We start from the raw sequence: 19,196 nt of genomic DNA, 5'->3' as shown, positions 1-19,196 counted from the left end.
GTCTAATAAAGGGATGCTGAAGCTTTATTTTCGTTTTAGTCTTAAGTGAACAGAATGAGTAGTGAGACCAGTCAGGGTTTATTCAAATTCTGCTGGAAAGTAGACGTATTAGACGGTTAGGGCAGAAAAGAGACTGGTTAGGTAAGTAGGTAAGAAAAAATGGAAATGAAGTTAAACTAATGTGACCCATTAGCTAATAAACGTGTGAAAATGGGCAACAGGGGTTAGTATGAATCCATGCCTCCAGGGCTGCGAGATTGTTCTGCATTAGATTTAAGGTGTTAGAATCACCGTGCAGTCGGCACGTACTAGTTATCGGCAATAAATAGTATTGATTAAATTGCACTGGCTCTTATCAGTGAGGGGTGAACGCATTATATGGAAAAAGGTTTTTTGTTTTGATATTTTATGAGAGCAATAATATGGATAAGTGTGAGAAGTTTGATTGTTTATATTTAATTACTTTTATTGTATTTTATTTGAAACTGTGTTATGTTAAGTTTACTACTTTTCACAAAAGAAAAGAACAGCAGACTATTACTTAACTTGTGAATCATAAATATGACTGCTTGCGCTGATGATGAATTGCGCAGGTTACATATTGGGTTAGGTGTAAACACAGCCGCGGCATAGTTAATTACTTTGTAGGGTTTTACAAAAATTTTTTTTTATTAAAATATGTATAAAAACATGATAAGTGGTTATGAATTTTGTAAAATGCACTATTTCTAGCAACAATCTAGCATAGAAACTTGAGTTTCTGGGTACCTTTCAAATTAGCCCAATATTGAGATTGTGCCAGTGTTGTCCCACAAGCTGCATGTCGGCACGTGCGTTCTGGTGGTGACGGGTGATCCAAGAAGCGCATGTAGAATACTTGGTGTGTTTGAAGTGAGGACTGTGCGCCCCCTTGGTGTACACTGAAGACAGTCGTAAAAACATCATATACCTTGCTGATTGTGAGGAAAAAAGGCAAGTGAGAAGACGAAGGTAACTAAGAGAAAGACTGAAATGCACAGATTCTATAAAGCAAGGTATCGTTGAGGTAACTGTTGAGACATCATGACCCAAATAGAGTATCACTTCAAAGATTAAGGGTTCACATTTACAATGATTAAAGACATGGATTAAGAGGAGATCTGGTGGAGGTATGTAAGAGTCAAGAAATGAAACAAAGGCTTATTAAAGTTCGATGAAAAGTTCTTTGAAGTGGTTGATGACTGGAATAGACTTAGTTATCAGGTTGTTGGTGCAGAATCAGTAGGGATTTTTAGAAGAAGACAAGGTATTATTATACATATTCACCCGTCTCACGAAAAAAAAAAAAAAAATGTTCTAAGTTAAGTACTTGGGTCGCATATCACTCAGTGGTGTGTATCTTTTATCTTAAAAAAATGTTCGTTCCTGAGATAATAATTTCATTAATTATATCGTTAAGGTAGGTTAGGTTTAGTTTATTTATTTATTTATTTATTTATTTATTTATTATTTTTTTTTGTGAATTTCATCTTGTTTACTGGCACTAATGGAGATGTGAGGTCCCCGGCTGGCAGGGCCGCGTCTGGCAGGTCTGAGTTGCCAGTTATGTATTTACCTTGCAGTGTTACCAGATCAGGCAAGGATAGGTTAGGTTAGAGGAAACTCAGACCTGCTGGACGTGGTCCAGCCAGCTGGGAACCCCACATCTCCACTAGTGCTTTCAAAGCACATCTAGATCTGCCAGAAAATGTATTCTGGTCCGAAATTGTTAGATGGGTGAAAAAACATAAATTTACCGAAGATTAATTAAATTAATGGATAGAGATTATAGATGGTAAGTGTATTTCATACTGGGACTGTCATCTCAAGGCATACTAGCTTCTTGTAGCTTCCCTTTTGTTCTTATCTGTACATATGATAACAATACAGAAATTTGTACTCATTAGTGGATCTACTGTTTACATTTTCTAAATGCACTTTTGCTTGTTCTGTTTGTCATCACTCTTCTGGAAAACCTCTTAGTCAGTACTACTTGCAGACTGAAGGACCATGGGGGAGGAGCTGGAGGGATGGGAGGCAACAGATGCTCCCCTTGACGGCTATGCCTCAGAGGGTGAGCTGGACACTCGGAAACTTATGGCTAAGAAGAACCGGAAAAACAAAAAGTCTGGAGGCTTTCAGGTAATTCTCTAATACTGTGGTAGCCTAACAGTATGATTCTAAAGCTTGTTGTGACCTTTATGCATTGAATATAACATTGTACATACTATACTTTTGCACTGTAAACATAGGATACATCTGCCACCTGCTCAGCATCAAAGATTAGTTTATGTAATATGTACTGACTATTATCCTAGGTTAGTGGTAATTCATATTTGATTTTTTCTGTATTGTATGTCATCTATGAAATTAATTTTCTCCTTTTTATAGGAGAAATACAAGTGTGTGTGTGTGTGTGTGTACATTATATATATGTTTTTTCTTTGGATTGCTAAGGATTTCCATGAATGCATATATGAAGTTTATGTATCTACTAATGAATGAAAATGAATTTTTTCCAGGTTTTCTTGCATGAGAATATGCATTTTATAGTTTTGTAGTGTGCATGAATCTAAACCCCATTTTAACGGCATTACTAATTCAATTTCATGCCCTTTGAAATTAATTACCTACCTGTGTTTCATGTTATTCCTGCAGTCCATGGGTCTGAGTGGCCCTGTGTTACAAGGGGTTTTGAAAAAAGGCTACAAGGTTCCCACTCCAATTCAGCGTAAGGTGAGTGGCCTACGTATCATATTCCCTGTAGATGTTCACCAGGTTGTTTACTTGCTGTTTATTCTGTTATCGTAGCTACATAATGGGAGATTAACTAATGAATCTATTGAAATGCAAATCAGGGAAGCATATACCATTGTAATGTATTGCATATCCTTCCTTGAGTGTTTTTTTTTTTTTTTTTAGTTTAATGAGGTTGCTTTACCCCTCAGACAATACCGTTAATTTTGGAGGGAAAAGATGTGGTGGCTATGGCAAGAACAGGGAGTGGGAAAACTGCTTGCTTCCTCATTCCTCTGTTTGAAAGACTGCAAACACATTCAGCCAAGACTGGAGCACGTGCCCTTGTGCTCTCACCAACAAGGGAACTTGCTCTCCAGGTATGTTATGACAAGTCAATGGTTACAACATGAGAATGATTCTGGAAGTATGTTCATAGGATTAGAGAGAGAGAGAGAGAGAGAGAGAGAGAGAGAGAGAGAGAGAGAGAGAGAGAGAGAGAGAGAGAGAGAGAGAGAGAGAGAGAGAGAAAGTGGTGTCAGAATGAAATAATTAATAATAGCATATGTTACAGAATTAAGATCACACACTCTTCTTGTTGGCAGACTTTGAGATTCACAAAGGAGATGGGGCGGTTTACAGGCCTGAGGGCAGCAGTGGTGCTTGGTGGGGACAGTCTGGAGGGACAGTTTGCTGCCATGCATGACAATCCGGACATCATCATTGCCACCCCTGGACGGTATACTTCATACACCAGTGTTACATCTTACCCTGCTCTTATATTTTGATTGCTTCACTAATTTTTTGCTTCTTATGTTCATTTCTAGTGTTTTGCATTGTCTGCTTATAGGAACAAAATACAGAGAAGGGGTTGCTAGCCCCCTCACTCCATCTCTCATGATATGCAGGGAATACAGTGGCAGTACCCTCAGCCCCTGCCTCAGGGGTGTAAGTAGGGTGGTCTATGAGATAATCCCTTTCCACCAGGGGCCAACGGGATTAAGAGTGTGAATGATGTGTATGAGTGTGTGGTGCTCTCTCTGGGCCACCCTCTATGGGTTTGCTGGCCTGGTTTTTTTTTTTTTTTTTTTTTTTTTTTTTTTTTTTTTTTTTATGTAGGAAGGATACTGGCCAAGGGCAACAAAAATCTAATAAAAAAAATGCCCACTGAAATGCCAGTCCCTAAAAGGGTCAAAGCAGTGGTCAAAAATTGGTGGATAAGTGTCTTGAAACCTCCCTCTTGAAGGAATTCAAGTCATAGGAAGGTGGAAATACAGAAGCAGGCAAGGAGTTCCAGAGTTTACCTGGCCTGGTATAAGAGGTAGATGTTCATTTTATTATTTCTACAATGTACATGGTTTACATGGTTTATATCTTGCTGCCATCCACTTGAATATACATGTGAGTATATGATTATATTATAGACTAATTTATAGAAATATTGTCTTTCAGCTCCATGTTACTTTTGCTTGTTTCATTGTGTTTATTTGATGCATAAGTTCTGTTTTTCAATATTGTTATGATTATGGAGTTTATTTTATGGACATTATTTATTTCATATGCTTCTGGCAACCATTCTGTATTGTGTGTGTGTTTTGACCATCTTTTATAGATGCTGCCTTTTATCTTCCTATTTACTACAACCATATATTATTTTTACAACTTAATTAAATATGACCATATATTATTCTTACGCTATTTACCTTTTGAATTTTTTCTGAGCATGCATCTCCTGTTTTGTTACTGTGGTATCATGTAATATCTATATAGCTGCTGGAAGTTAAGCATGAACTGTGATACAGTAATTCATTGATTGTTTTATCTGAATCATTATGTAACAAAGGAGAGTTGTGGGTGATTATCATTCATGAAGTTCTCATTATACTCTTAGCATCATGATAATGATGCATCCTCACTCACTAACTAGATGGGTGTTATATCTCCAGATTGATGCATGTGTGTGTAGAGATGAACCTCAAGCTCACAAGTGTGGAGTACGTGGTGTATGATGAAGCTGACCGGCTCTTTGAGATGGGCTTCGAGGAACAACTTACAGAGATCCAGAAGCGACTGCCTGAAACACGACAAACTCTTCTCTTTTCAGCAACACTCCCAAAGATGCTGGTGGAGTTTGCTCGAGCTGGCTTGACTGATCCTGTCCTCATAAGGTTGGCAAAGGATTAAGCTTACAGTTTTCTTGCTTTTCTGTATGTTTGTTTAAAGATTGACAGAGGATTAAGCTTACAGTTTTACTTGTTTTCTTTGTGTTTATGTGTCTGATTCCCATCTTTTCATATATATGCACTCCTGGCAACTCTCATAAGGGAATGATACAGTGATAAAAATCTTCATATCTATGAACCATATGCTACATCTTGTACACTCCAATTCAGATTCTCTCTCTCTCTCTCTCTCTCTCTCTCTCTCTCTCTCTCTCTCTCTCTCTCTCTCTCTCTCTCTCTCTCTCTCTCTCTCTCTCTCTCTCTCTCTCTCTCTCTCTCTCTCTCTCTCTCTCTCTCTCTCTCTCTCTCTCTCTCTCTCATTTCTTTCCATAATATGCCTTCTTTTAAATCCAAGAATATAACATTTATCTATTTCTCTCCCCATATCGAATATTTTCTGGATACTTTACCTATGAAATGTATAACCTTTACAGCACTTGTTCAGTTTTAATATACAACATAAAATCTATATAGCATCCTTCACTCTTATCTTCCAGGAATTTAATTCATTACAAAGGTTGCATACATCAAATGAAGCAAGAAATGCTTAGTATATGTCTACTATATTCTTTTTGTGGGAGAATCAAATTTTTTACTCTCCTGTGTCTCGTCTCATCATAGGAAAATATTGAATAGAGAGAGAGAGAGAGAGAGAGAGAGAGAGAGAGAGAGAGAGAGAGAGAAAGAGAGAGAGAGAGAGAGAGAGAGAGAGAGAGAGAGAGAGAGAGAGAGAGAGAGACCCTGTTATATATGCTTACCCTCTTTAGATTTCTCATGACATGTAGGGAAAAAAAGTGATATGCATCCTGGTAATAAATAACTATTTGTATCTTTCAGGCTTGACACTGAGCATGTATTATCAGAAAATCTCAAGATGGGTTTTTTCAAATGTAACACAGAGGATAAACTGGGTCTCCTGTACCATCTTCTGCAACATGTTATCAGTGACCAGGAGCAGACAGTAATCTTTGCTGCTACCAAACACCATGTGGAATACCTGCATTTGGTAGGTTTCTTCCAGTAGAAGTTGGTATTGGTCATTGGAAACTAATGGCTGTGTGCCACCATTATCTCATGTATTTTCTGTTTATGTGATCAGAGAGGTGGGCTTCAATGTTATAGTGTAAGGATGACTAGATAACAGATCGTTAGTGCAGTGCCACATTTAGTTGACTGTAGAAGCAAATGTGAGATGTTTAAATGTGAATATTAGTAAAGTATTTATGTTAGATTTCTGTGTAATATATTCCAGTTTGTTTCATACAGAGTGGGAATGAAACAAATATGAATCATGGTCCTTAGTTGGAAGACATCATATATATATATATATATATATATATATATATATATATATATATATATATATATATATATATATATATATATATATATATATAAGCTTCAAGATGAGGATTGTTTTACCTAGTAGTTCTTTGTGAGACTAAACTGTAAGGCAAGGGAAGGAAAGATTTTATGGGTTTACAGGGATAAATTGCAAATTGACAAAAAAGATAAGTGCAGTGGAAGGATTAGTTGTGGTGAGGGATGAATTAAGTAAATTTCAAGTTGAGAATATATATATTTTTTTAATGTTACAATTTTTTGAATAGGCACTGGACTTGGCCCACATTCCCAACACATACTGCTACTCCTCCCTGGACCCAACTGCAAGGAAGATCAACATTGCCAAATTTCAGACAAAAAAGGTATGCTGCATTTTGTCATAACTTTCTTGTTATTAGTCTTATCAAAATTCATCTTTGGCATTTCTCTCAAGTCTCTTACACCTCTGACATGTAGATAATTTTCTTGGCAACTCTTACACCTTTTCTATATCTAACATTGTGTTCATTTTATCTAACTTTCAGATTATTCACCTGGTATAAGCATAACTATAACAAACAATCTTTGTGTTGCTTAATCAGTGTTTGGTTTGAAGCCCATAATATTTGATAGTAACACAGTATGAATAAAAGTGACTATTTGTTACAAAAGTCTGTGCCTGCAGGTGACTAGAATACAATTAAGATGAAAACAGTACCCACACATGACATTCGGATTTTTCTCATAATTAATTTATTCATATGTGTCATATGTGCATTTATGTATTTCTTTAAGAAAAAATTGGTGGATATGATAATACTTTAAGATTAAAGTGGTCATAATATTGTGTACATAAGAATATATTTCTCTGTACTTTATGATGCACTCTGACAAATTAAAATTGAAAAAATCTGAGCACATGGCAGATATAACATGTGTTTGAATAGAGCCTGGATGCTGAGTGTTAGGCTGGATGATGAGGCCTTGGTGCATTTCTTATTAGATGACAGTTATAGTAAACATGCAAGTAATGTTCTCCTTTGGGTTTTAGGTGCGCTGCTTCCTGGTGACAGATGTTGCTGCTCGGGGAATTGACATTCCCATGCTGGATAATGTGATCAATTTCAACTTTCCTGCCAAGCCAAAACTCTTTGTGCACAGAGTTGGTAAGTAATAAAGAATTAGGAGAGGAAATTCCTTTTTTTCTGTGCTCTATATATATCCCCTGATACATTTCTGTAATGTTAATTTTGTGATGTATAGTGGACTCAGGTTGTTAAATAATATGAGACATTTCATAATATTAAAACAAAGGCAAAATCAGGGTAATTGGAGTGCAGGATACACAAAGGGTTAAGATTTCTTGTTGCCCACTATCCATATACCTGCACTGCCCATGCCAGCCATACCCAGTGATGATGTATTTGTCCCCACACATCACTCAAATTTCAATGATTTCTATTGGATTTAGTAAATTTATGTTGCTTTTAATGGTCCAGATTTTGTTTAAGTGAGGTTTGTTCGAGACTTAAAATGCTTATTTTACATTCCAATATTTGCCTCATAGAGGTTGGTTATATTGAGGATTACTGAAGCAATATTTGTGATAATTTGTCCTGTTCAGGAAGCTTTTTAGAGTTTCTTTCTGCTCCTTTATTCTACTTCTGATAACTATAACAGTGCATTGTTGCTTCCATTAATCTGAGTTCAACAAGGTGTCATTTCTTTAGATATACCATATCTTTCATATGTTTCTGTTTGATATTACAATGCATGCATCTTGACATCCCACTTTTGATGAGGAGGTCTCATGAAAATTTGCATACTCAAGGCTATGTTCTTTGGGAGGCATTACCCTAAAATAATATGTTTTTGCTGCTCACAAGGATGGCTGTGAACACATTATCTATCTCTATATCATACTCATGTGAATATATAGTCATTTAATGATTTTGGGATACTTCTCTGCTTTTGTATTATTTGAAAATGGCATCAATGAATGTGAATTATGTTGAAGTTTGTGTGGCATAGTTTGCAAGTGTTGATTTGATGTTGGCTTGCAGGTAGAGTGGCCCGAGCTGGCAGAAGTGGTGTTGCTTACTCATTTGTGGCCCCTGATGAAGCTGCATACCTGATGGACCTACACTTGTTTCTTTCCAAAGATCTGAGGTGAGATTTCCTGTAGAATTTTTAATACAAGTTGTCTTTTTTCTAAGAATGTGGAATTCTTTCAGAGAGAGAGAGAGAGAGAGAGAGAGAGAGAGAGAGAGAGAGAGAGAGAGAGAGAGAGAGAGAGAGAGAATATATTCTTTAGGGGGAAGAGGTTAGAAGCCAAATTGGAAGAATTTTAAGGTTGTAATTAATTATGTGAAACTAAAACAAGTGCTATATTGATGTTTAGAACTGAGAAACATGCAAAATATCTTGTTTTAGTAAAGAGGTATTTTTAGGCGCTAAGTCTATCATTAGTACATATACATAATATCTGTGCTCTTTATTGCACTGTTGTGGAATCTCATTAACTATACAGCTAGTGGAGGTGTGCTGCCCTCAACTATCTTTTTGATTCTGTCAGTTTGTAGTGATCTGGTATTAGAATTCTGGGGACTGGATGGAGACAAAATGGATTTGTCTTTGACACTCAGCAGTATGTATGTATGGCTATATATTAGACTGTGACACTTACAAAAATGCTATGAGTCTTTGAAACCTTATATGTGAAACTTAATAAAGTATTTGCAGACATGTTCACTATTCACAGATAAGGACCTGGAGAATCTCTAGACCAGTTCCTCCAGGCTCAGTCTGTCTCTGTGGAGGAAATTTATGATGGCTATGTTAGAGATGCATTCTTCACTGGGCAAGCCTGAGGTCCATTTTGTGAGTGATTATTAGAAAACAAAACTCTAAACTTAGTGACTACTTATGAATATGCCTATTTGCTAGAAATGGCCCAGATACATTCTGCTTTTTAGATAGTGGCAGAATAAATGCTTCAGAGCTGTAGCTTTTGAATCAGGCAGAGAGAGAGAGAGAGAGAGAGAGAGAGAGAGAGAGAGAGAGAGAGAGAGAGAGAGAGAGAGAGAGAGAGAGACCCAGAAAAGTAATAAAGCTGTTATCTGTGAGTACCAAACATGTCTGGCAAATATTTTGTTTTTAGATTGCCCATATAAGGTCTCCAAGGTTTCCATAGCTGTTTTTGTAAGTATCACAGTCTAATATGTAGTCATACACACACAGAGTGATATAGTTTGTGAGAGAAACAGGTATATCTATTAAAAAATAAGTCTTCTGAACAGCCTGAATGAAATTTGTAAATGTTTTGAGTCAGTGATAACTCTCCTTTGCTGTAGTGGCTGAGTCAGGATCCACAGAATTTTTTGTTTAGTGAATTATTATCTATTGTTTAATTTCAGAATAGCACCTCACCCTCCTGACTTGAGCAAAAAGGAGGACTGGAACTACATGTATGGCAGTATCCCTCAAACTGTCCTTGATGATGAACTGGAAGAAATAATGCACTTGCACAACACATCACTGGAACTGGTGAGAACACATCAGTGTGTTATGGCTCACTGTTTCACCTGGGTGCCAGACTGGGCTTAAAACCTTTTTTAGATTCTGACATATTCTATTGATGAAGGAGTTTTTGGCTAGTTGGAGAACAGACTTGCCATGATTTTGGGAAGAAATATAAGCATGAGATTTGTGGTGAGGGAAGACTCAAGTACCATTTGTGGATCACCTCTCTGTAAAGTATAGCATGACAACTGGCAGAGTTTAATGAAAGCTTTGAAAGTTTAAGGTGAGAGAAAGAGTGAGGAATGTATGCCTCCAGGACCACCATGTTTGTGGTGAGGCACATCCTTGTGCCCCTTATCATTCCATTTCTTCACCAATGCATTCACAGTCTTTTCATTGCCAATAGTTATGCAGCATATTTTTCTGTTTGTTTCACCATTCTAGTGAAACTCTAACACTTGTGCTGTGTAATCATGGCTTGTATATTTTTCAGGCATCACACATCACCTCAGTAGAACACTGTTTAAAACAAACACAGCTGTTTTGTTAGGCAAAGCAAGGAGTGGTCACAAAAGATAACTTTCCCTTATGTCAATATCTCAGACAATGAATCTGTTACTCTATGCTTTCAAAAACATATGAGAGGCTAACCTAAATTGCCACCTAGTTATTTTCCTCTGGTAGATTTTTTCAGACCAAGAAGGGACAAGTTGCCAGTTTGTGCAATGTGACGCTCATGTTGGCGGGAGTTCTAATCGTGAATGTCACTGACAACATCATTCGAGAAAAAAAAGTCTTACAAAATTCTTAGGTTATAACTGTGCAAAGAACTGCATGAAAATCAGTGGCATGGATGAGGAAATTAACAAAAAAACTTTGTACACTATTATTAATCTTTATTAATTTTTTCTTACAGAGAAAGCTAAAAGACAGTGTTACTGGAGCATACAAGCAATATGTAAAGTGCCGTCCAGCACCGAGCACTGAGAGTGTGAAGCGCATGAAAGAGAATGAACGACTATGTGTAATTGGCTATCATCCCCTGCTGGTGGATGCTGCTTCAAACACAGAGGAGCAGCGGCTGGCCTTGCTCCACTCCCTTAAAAAATCTTCAGCCCAAAGGAGTGAGTAATTGACTCATTTTTTGATTAACTTTAAAGATTTTATGCAAGTATAGCATAGGTCAATATTTTCTTATGGGGTATTATATCTGATTACATGTCATAGATTATGATTTTTATTAGTGAATTAAGAGTTGGAGAGGAAATATGTTATATAGTTTATTAATTCAAGTTTAAATATATATATATATATATATATATATATATATATATATATATATATATATATATATATATATATATATATATATATATATATATATATATATATATATATATATATATATATATATATATATATATATATATATATATATATATATATATATATATATATATATATATATATATATATATATATATATATATATATATATATATTGTTTACTAGTGGTTATTGTATTCCAGACTGTGTTTGAGATGATAAAAAATCGCAAGGAGTCTAATGTCAGATCCATAACAAGCATGAAGGAGAAGCGTGACTTTGATGGAAGGAGAATTGAAGCCTTCCATAAGAACCTAAAGATGCAGCAGGAAGCCAGGCAGGAGAAGGAAACTAAAGCAAAACAGGTGTGGCTTAGTTCTCAATTAGTCATGTTATACACTGCTGCCTCATTGTAAGATTGGATCACATTCTGAGAAACGTAGTAATAAAGTGAAGGAAGGTACAATGAGTCCAGTATAACATTGGGTCAGTGGGGATGCATTCGTGGACCTCCCCCTGGAACCACTAAGAGGTTTTTTATGGATTTCCTGGCTATCATGAGATTGCTTGATGCTTCTTACCACTATCATCACTAGCCTTGTGCTTGTCAGCAGCCATGATTAATAATCAGAAAGTTGGAAAATATGCAAAAAGGTCTTGGAACATTAGCAAACAGGTGTTAGCAGGTTGAGAGTTGAATATAACAACATGGTGCCTCTGTCCTTCACTATGGTGCTGCCTGGCATGGTTAGCTGCTTAAAGTGGCACTAGGCAGGAAGTGTGTGGCAAATTTGAACCTGTGGTGGAGCGACAAACATTAGGACTTGTAGGGATTCTTGTTTGTATCTCAGAATATTCATAAATTGGGCCTTCATAAGTTGGGGAATGTCTGTACTAGTTTACTGCTGTCCATTCTCTCCACATGCCTAAACCATTTTAACACAAGCTGTGCTGCTTGTTCAGTCAGCTTTCATAAAACACCAGTTCTTACCTCTTTATTTCTTATTCTATTCCTCCATGTTACTCCACACATATTCCTCAGATACTTGGTTTCTTTTACAATTAACCATTTCATATCCACTACTCCCATGTTTCATGTTTCAGCACCATACAGCAGTGGTCACCAATGTTCCCTCATATAACCCTCTCTTTACTCATACCTAATGCTCTGTGTTTAAAGGCCTTTCTTCTCTGTCCACCAAGTACTTTTCCTGCTTCTTTCACACTGCACTTCATCTCTCTCTTAACTTTTCCATCCACTGTAACTGTTGATCCTAAATACCAGAAACATTCCAACTCTTCCAGCTGTTCCCCATTTAATCATGCATCCATCCCTCTACCACTTTCTCTCTCTCTCTCTCTCTCTCTCTCTCTCTCTCTCTCTCTCTCTCTCTCTCTCTCTCTCTCTCTCTCTCTCTCTCTCTCTCTCTCTCTCTCTCTCTCTCTCTCTCTCTCTCTCTCTCTCTCTCTCTCTCTCTCTCTCTCTCTCTCTCTCTCTCTCTCTCTCTCTCTCTCTCTCTCTCTCTCTCTCTCTCACTAACACTCACTTTCAGCTTCCTTCTCTTACACACACACCCAGACTCTTTCATCAGTCTTCTCAACTTCCTCTCTGAGTCAGCCACCAGAGTTATATCATCAGCAAATAGTGGTTGACTTTGACCCCATATCCTTTCCTCCCCACTGATCAAACTCAGGCCTCTGCTTAACACCCTCATATTGTCTTCCTTTACTACACCATCCATGTACAAGTTGAACAACTATTGACATTATACAACCCTGGTGCAAACCTACTTTGATTGGGAAGAACTCACACCATGACCAACTCTTGTACATGCCCTACTATGTAAATAGAAATTATCATATGTTCTCTCCAAGCCTATGAACACTTAAAAAAATTTATTTTATTTCCCCAAAAACTTTTCACACTACTGCTTTGGTGCAAAAATCTGGTCTTTTTTCCAAAACTTCCCTGTTTCTCTTGGATGTCATTTTCTGTTCCCTCTCTGATGTTCCTTATCAGCACCCTGCCACACACTTTGCTACCACACTTGGCAAACTGATGCCCCTATAATTGGAGCATTCCCATACATTCCCTTTTCCTTTATATAAGGGAACTCCACATGCATCGTGTAGCAATTTACATCGTGTAGCAATTTAATGAAATTTTCAGGCACAAGAGCAAGTGAGAAGATTGGAGCAAAGCACAGAAGATGAAGTAAAGAGCACCTTTTCATCTATTGTTGGGCAAAAGAAAAAGAAGGAAAGAGAAGATGATTCAATTAGTAATGGTTTGGAGGGTTTGAAAAGAAAATTAAATGACATTGGTAACCAGACAGCAGTAAAGCAAAAAAAAGCCAAGAAAACTCAAGACTTCAGGGACAAGGATTTCTACATCCCCTATACCAAGGACAATGTGTTTGCTGAGGATGGGTAAGACAGGATTTAGAGTTTTATTGTATTCTAATCTTGTCTGATCAGGATAAAACTGTTATATGAGTTATGTGATTTTTTTTTTGTATTTAAGACTTTTATGAACATCTGATACTCTCCTCCCTCTAGGAATTCATTACAGGAAAGATTATGTGATATGAAATTCCTCTGCTTAGTCTTTACTACCTTGTACTTCCTGCAGTCCTTTTTCCCTTGAGATGTGGGTGTCATTTATATGTGATGGCAACCATTTGCTATGCTGCCTGCCCGTATCACATAAATATTCTGGCTAGGCAGGTGTAGTTTGAACTGGAGTGAGGGACTGAAGGTGTTTCATAGTTTTGTAGCTTTCTGTTTATGTAGGACCAACACTTCTCAATATGGTTGAGATCTGGTGATTTCCTAGGCCAGTCAAGTACTTGTTATTGTGTGTAGTTCTTGTTTTTTTGTGTAGTTCTTGTTTTCTTATCATGACACTGTAAATACAAAAAACTTACTTTCTATTGAACAGCCTTTTTAACAGACAATCTGATAACCTGTTTCTTTCCAGAAAGTGCACTGTGCCAGCTCTCTGATATAGACAGTGTGTGCTTATGAACCATTATTTGTCAATAATGTTTGTGTGTTTATATAAACATCCTTGAGATATTATGAATACATAAAAACCTTAGGAACACATGAGTAGTTTCTTGCAAAACATCACTTATTTATGCTGTTATTAAGATATTTAGTAATGAAAATTTATTTTATGTGTGCTACAGATATTCCCTGGGTAGTAGCTTCCAAAAAGAGGCAGAGGCTTCCCAGCTGGACCTGGTGCAGGATGACGACTCGTTGCAGAGGAAGACGTCTGCCCTCCACAAATGGGACCGTCAGAAGAAAAAGTTTGTTGGCACACAGGTTGGTTGTCTTTACTTTGATTTGTTTAGTGTAAGGCTGATATTGTTGTAAAAAAAAAAAAAAAAATTTTCCAATAGCTGGCTCCTGAAGGATGGGTAGAACATTCTTGTTCTTCAAAGCTATATATATATATATATATATATATATATATATATATATATATATATATATATATATATATATATATATATATATATATATATATATTGACTATTGATACTTTGGCATCTGTGGTTCTAGAGCCATCTTGAATTTGCTTTTTTTTCTGGAATAACTAAGGTTCTCCCCTTGACATTTTTAATAGATCTCTTGATATGTCCAAAAAATACCTAAATATTTTATTTTATTTATTAATTTTTTAAGGTGGGCAAAGAAAAAAAAGCTCACTAAGGTGCCAGTCCCAAAAGGTAGTCTCATCCAAAATAGGAGGATAAGTGTCTTGAAACCTCCCTCTTGAAAGAGTTCAGATCAGAGGAAAGGAAATACAGAAGCAGGCAAGGAGTTACAGAGTTTACCAGAAAAGGAATGAATGATTGAGAATATTGGTCAACTCTTACATAACAGATGGACAGAATAAGGGTGAAAGTAGATAGTTTTGGGCAGTGAGGCAGGTAGCTAAGAAGGGCTGCTGGTTCTGCTTTGGTTATGGTTGAAGGCCCAGGAGATTTAGCCTTTGCAATGGCACTTCCCTGATGCAGTCTTTTTTTACATTTTTTTTGCAGTCTGATCTACTCTCTTGTTCCTCTCAAATATCACTTAATTTTCCTTGTACATACTTTCTCTCTTTTCTTCAAAAAACTGTATAATAATTATTTTGTTATTTCAGTGTTATTGATGTCATAAAGGAACTCATCAATAATCTAATCTTTTTGCTATATACAGTGTTTGTAATTTATCAGTTTATCCACTTGTCTACTCTGATCTTCCTCTCTTCCCTTATCCTTGTTATCAGTCCATTCCCTGTCTCTTGAAGCAAACTTGTGTGTGGGTGCTATGTGGTGTAAGTGGCTGCTGGGATGAAAGTGAGGCCCAGGGTTGCCAGATTTTTGTAACAGTTGCAAAATGTATTGGATATTCACCTAAAGTTTTTATTATTATTACATGTTGACATGTTCTCACACAATATTGTGTCTGTGTCTCTGCATCTGTATCCACAGACTGATTTTTAGTGGTAATCATAATAGAAATGCTCCTATTCATTAATTTGACTCATTCATAACATGGTTAAGGCTCTTTAATTAACCAGTGGTAATGTCATAGCATGAATCAGTGTAATAAGTATCTTGCATTCATCTCCATCCCCAGATCCAGCAGAAGAGGATCAAGACAGAATCTGGTGTGTGGATTGCAGCTTCCTATAAGACAAACAGATACAAGAAGTGGATTGAGAAGGGAAAGAGGAAAATAGTAGAAGAGAACAGTGATGAAGAGGAGGGAGAGGAAAATCAAGGAAAAGTATCTAATAAAAATGGAAAGACTTTTAAGGGTGAGTATTTTGTATTTTTTTAAATGTTACTCTTTTTAATGCTTAATGCTGGTGCTTCTGTGGTATTGTTGTGACTTACACAATAGTCAGTGATTGCTGGTGCTTGAATCCAGATGGCAGTGGGAGTTAAGGATGTAAAATGTTTGTCTTGCTGTACTTAATTTTTTGTGGGTCACTTACAAGCAATAGTCATGACAACAGTGTCCTCACCTTCTCCATGTAGATTTCATGTTTTCCTTTACAGTTATGTCTTGCTTTGCATTCTGTTCTACTAATTGTTTACACTAAGGAGGCTTTCCTTTATTTGTATCCTATTATATTCTTGCTAAATATTTTATGATTTGAAGGATTCTTCTATTGATGTTCATACCATTTCATTGTACTTTTCCCTATTCAATGTGGAACACTGCAGTTCATTCCTAAATGTTGCTCTCTTCATCACCATAATCTTATCACCCAACTAGCTGCCAGTAAAATGGAATCATTAGTCCATGACTAGGTTTATACGTCTAGCTTTTACCATGCAAAATCATTAAGGATCCTGCTGCCATCTTTCTTGGTCATGTTATTTTTATTTGTTTAATTTCTTTCTTCATGTGTGAAGGAGGTGGCCAAGAGCACAATAAAAAAGGTGGGGGGGGAAAATCTACCAAGTTGCCCCTTCCAAAAAAGTGAAATAGAAAACAATTTCTTAATTGGAGGTCCATTTAGTTTTAAAGATGCCTTAATGCTTCTGAAAATAATTTGTCATAGGAGTGGGGGAAGCAAGAATGGACAGAGTTCTAGTTTATCAGTGAAAGGGATGAAAGAATTAAGATTCTTGTTAATTCCTGTATTAGTGAGATGGACAACATATAGATGAGAGTAAGTAGAGTCTTGTCCAACAAGGCCCCCAGGAGCAGGGGAGGCATGCAGTTAGCAAGTTTGGAAGATCAGTAATCATGGAAATGGCAAGAGATAGTAAAAAATATGCAACACTAGCAGAATGGGACAGCTTGTCATTTAGAAGAAGTGAAAAGCTTTTAACTACTCTGCTTAATGAGGCTGTGTGACTGGAGCTTTTCCTTCTATATATGAGAGTTGTATTTCATACAAAGACAAATAAGGCCATTTTATAGAATTAGCATCTTTGAGGAGGAAAAAAAAGTGATGGAGATAACACAGTGTCTAACTTGATGAGAGCTATTTTAATATGAGATAAGATGTGAAATTTCAGTTGAGTTATTTTATTATTAGAGGATAATCCAAGTATATTCACTGTGGGGGGGAGGGTAGGAGTTAAGTGTCATTGAAGAAGAGATGGTTGTCTGGAAGCTTGTGTAGAATGCATAGTTGTCTTGAGCTTTTCAGTGACTGAACTACACTAATCCCAATATTCCTATCCATGTAAAGTTTTGTGATCTGCTAATATTCAGCCAGTAGTCAGGTTTTGGTAAGGGATCGTCAGTAGATCACAGAAATTAACTTTAAGAGAAACACAGAAAGCAGTGGTAATGAATGCAAATTATTATTTAACACCTGACCATGACTGTGCAATGTATATATACAAGGTGACACTACACAGCTTTGCCCCACTTTTTATTCCCATGTCAGAATACTTTTCTTATACCATATCATCTTAATCACAATTGGTACACTACAGTGCCCTCCTGTGTTTCACATTATCTGAGTTTCACAATCCTTGAGTTATGTGTTGGGCCCTGAATTCTTACCATCATGACTTTCTCACATTATCTCCTTGAGTTTTGTGCTTTTATCATGTGTGGATCACGTCTTTCTACCATTGGCATCACAGGTAGTAAAAATAAATACATATGTGCTATGTATTGTATACTTATTTCTGTGTGTAGATTACCCATGTTGATATACCACTTGTTTGCCACAATACTATAGTCATGCCGATTTGCATGCGAGAGGGTGATAGGAAGGCTGGTGTCACATTATATTGTGAAATCACACACAAACAAATGGGAGGCATCTCACTGCTGCAGTGCCTTTGCATCTACTGCACAACATTGCATCATGTTATGGTGGCACAACACCCCCGCACTGCTGCATCACCCCAGATGTGAGGACAACACACATTCAAACAATTCTAGATGTTGTGATACTGCATTGCTGCATCACACTGGATTTGAGGATAACACTCACATAATTCTAGATAAAAGTACAGCAATGCCACACCACTGCATCATGCCTGATGTAAGGATAACATAAACACACTCCCACAGTTCTAGATGCTGTGGCACCACGCTGCTGTGTCATGCTGGATGTGAGGGCAAAATATACACATTCACACTGTTCTAGATGCCATAGTGCTGCACCACCCCACAGCTGCATCACGCTGGATGTAAGGACAGTACATGCACACTCACACAGTTATATGTGGCAAGGCCACACCACCATATCACACCAAATGTGAGGACAAAACACACATATATAGTTCTATATGTGGTTGGGTTGAATGTAAGGACAAAACATACAGTTCTACATATGGTGGGACCAAATGGGAGGACAAAAACACGCACACTCACGAAGTGCAGGGTTATGTGGCTGGAATAAATCACTGTTTTTCAGTGTTTTCAATTCTCCGAGTTTTGTGATCCTCAAGCTTAGTGCTTTGTCTTCAGAAGAAATCAAGCACAGAATTTGAGAGAGTATTGTACCATACAATTATTTATTTCAAAGATCCTAAAGATTTAGATCTTGAAGCTGGTTCAAATTGAGACTATTGCTTCTTTCTGCAGCCATAATTCATTTGTTCTTTTATTTTTATATATATTATTTTTAATGATTGATTCATCTTGAACATCTTACAAGCTAAATCCTATTTTCTCTTATATTTTGCTCATATTACCTAGTAAATGTTCTTTCCCAGATGGCTCAGCTTTCTCACATTTGTATAGTCATTATTTATGCAAGTAAGGTGATCTGAGATAATAATGGCAATGAAAATATATATATATATATATATATATATATATATATATATATATATATATATATATATATATATATATATATATATATATATATATATATTTTCATTGCCATTATTATCATTGCCATTATTAAGAAGATGTTATTTTTATCATTGATACTAATGTTGCTTGGTTTTGTGCTGCCAACTGATCATGCATTGCCTTTTACTTTGATGCAGCTGTGAGACCAAGATCTTATAACAAAGCTCACCCTCTGCTAAGAAACCAAAAGGGCCCCAAGAGAGGCTACAA

General features: G+C 36.7%; 1 protein-coding gene across 1 annotated transcript in view; it reads left to right on the top strand.

The window, feature by feature from the left end:
* Nucleotides 1–792: 792 nt before the first annotated feature.
* LOC135101811 (ATP-dependent RNA helicase DDX54-like) overlaps nucleotides 793–19,196 on the top strand; it is an 18,687-nt gene continuing 283 nt past the window's right edge. Inside the window, exons 1-19 of the mRNA XM_064006103.1 lie at nucleotides 793–972; nucleotides 2,018–2,160; nucleotides 2,677–2,754; nucleotides 2,967–3,134; nucleotides 3,360–3,493; nucleotides 4,701–4,922; nucleotides 5,814–5,982; nucleotides 6,587–6,682; nucleotides 7,351–7,465; nucleotides 8,363–8,468; nucleotides 9,716–9,845; nucleotides 10,738–10,945; nucleotides 10,982–10,992; nucleotides 11,351–11,512; nucleotides 13,318–13,577; nucleotides 14,339–14,477; nucleotides 15,340–15,477; nucleotides 15,783–15,963; nucleotides 19,124–19,196. The exon at nucleotides 19,124–19,196 is cut by the window's right edge and continues 283 nt beyond it. Coding sequence (XP_063862173.1) covers nucleotides 2,029–2,160; nucleotides 2,677–2,754; nucleotides 2,967–3,134; nucleotides 3,360–3,493; nucleotides 4,701–4,922; nucleotides 5,814–5,982; nucleotides 6,587–6,682; nucleotides 7,351–7,465; nucleotides 8,363–8,468; nucleotides 9,716–9,845; nucleotides 10,738–10,945; nucleotides 10,982–10,992; nucleotides 11,351–11,512; nucleotides 13,318–13,577; nucleotides 14,339–14,477; nucleotides 15,340–15,477; nucleotides 15,783–15,963; nucleotides 19,124–19,196 — 2,522 coding nt within the window. The 5' untranslated portion in view covers nucleotides 793–972; nucleotides 2,018–2,028. The remainder of the gene's footprint in view (nucleotides 973–2,017; nucleotides 2,161–2,676; nucleotides 2,755–2,966; nucleotides 3,135–3,359; nucleotides 3,494–4,700; nucleotides 4,923–5,813; nucleotides 5,983–6,586; nucleotides 6,683–7,350; nucleotides 7,466–8,362; nucleotides 8,469–9,715; nucleotides 9,846–10,737; nucleotides 10,946–10,981; nucleotides 10,993–11,350; nucleotides 11,513–13,317; nucleotides 13,578–14,338; nucleotides 14,478–15,339; nucleotides 15,478–15,782; nucleotides 15,964–19,123) is intronic.

The sequence above is a fragment of the Scylla paramamosain genome, chromosome 7 (assembly GCF_035594125.1).
Source record: "Scylla paramamosain isolate STU-SP2022 chromosome 7, ASM3559412v1, whole genome shotgun sequence".
NCBI classification, from domain to species: Eukaryota; Metazoa; Arthropoda; class Malacostraca; order Decapoda; family Portunidae; genus Scylla; species Scylla paramamosain.
The sequence above is the reverse complement of the archived record's forward strand: the minus strand, read 5'-3'. Positions and strand labels throughout refer to the sequence as shown.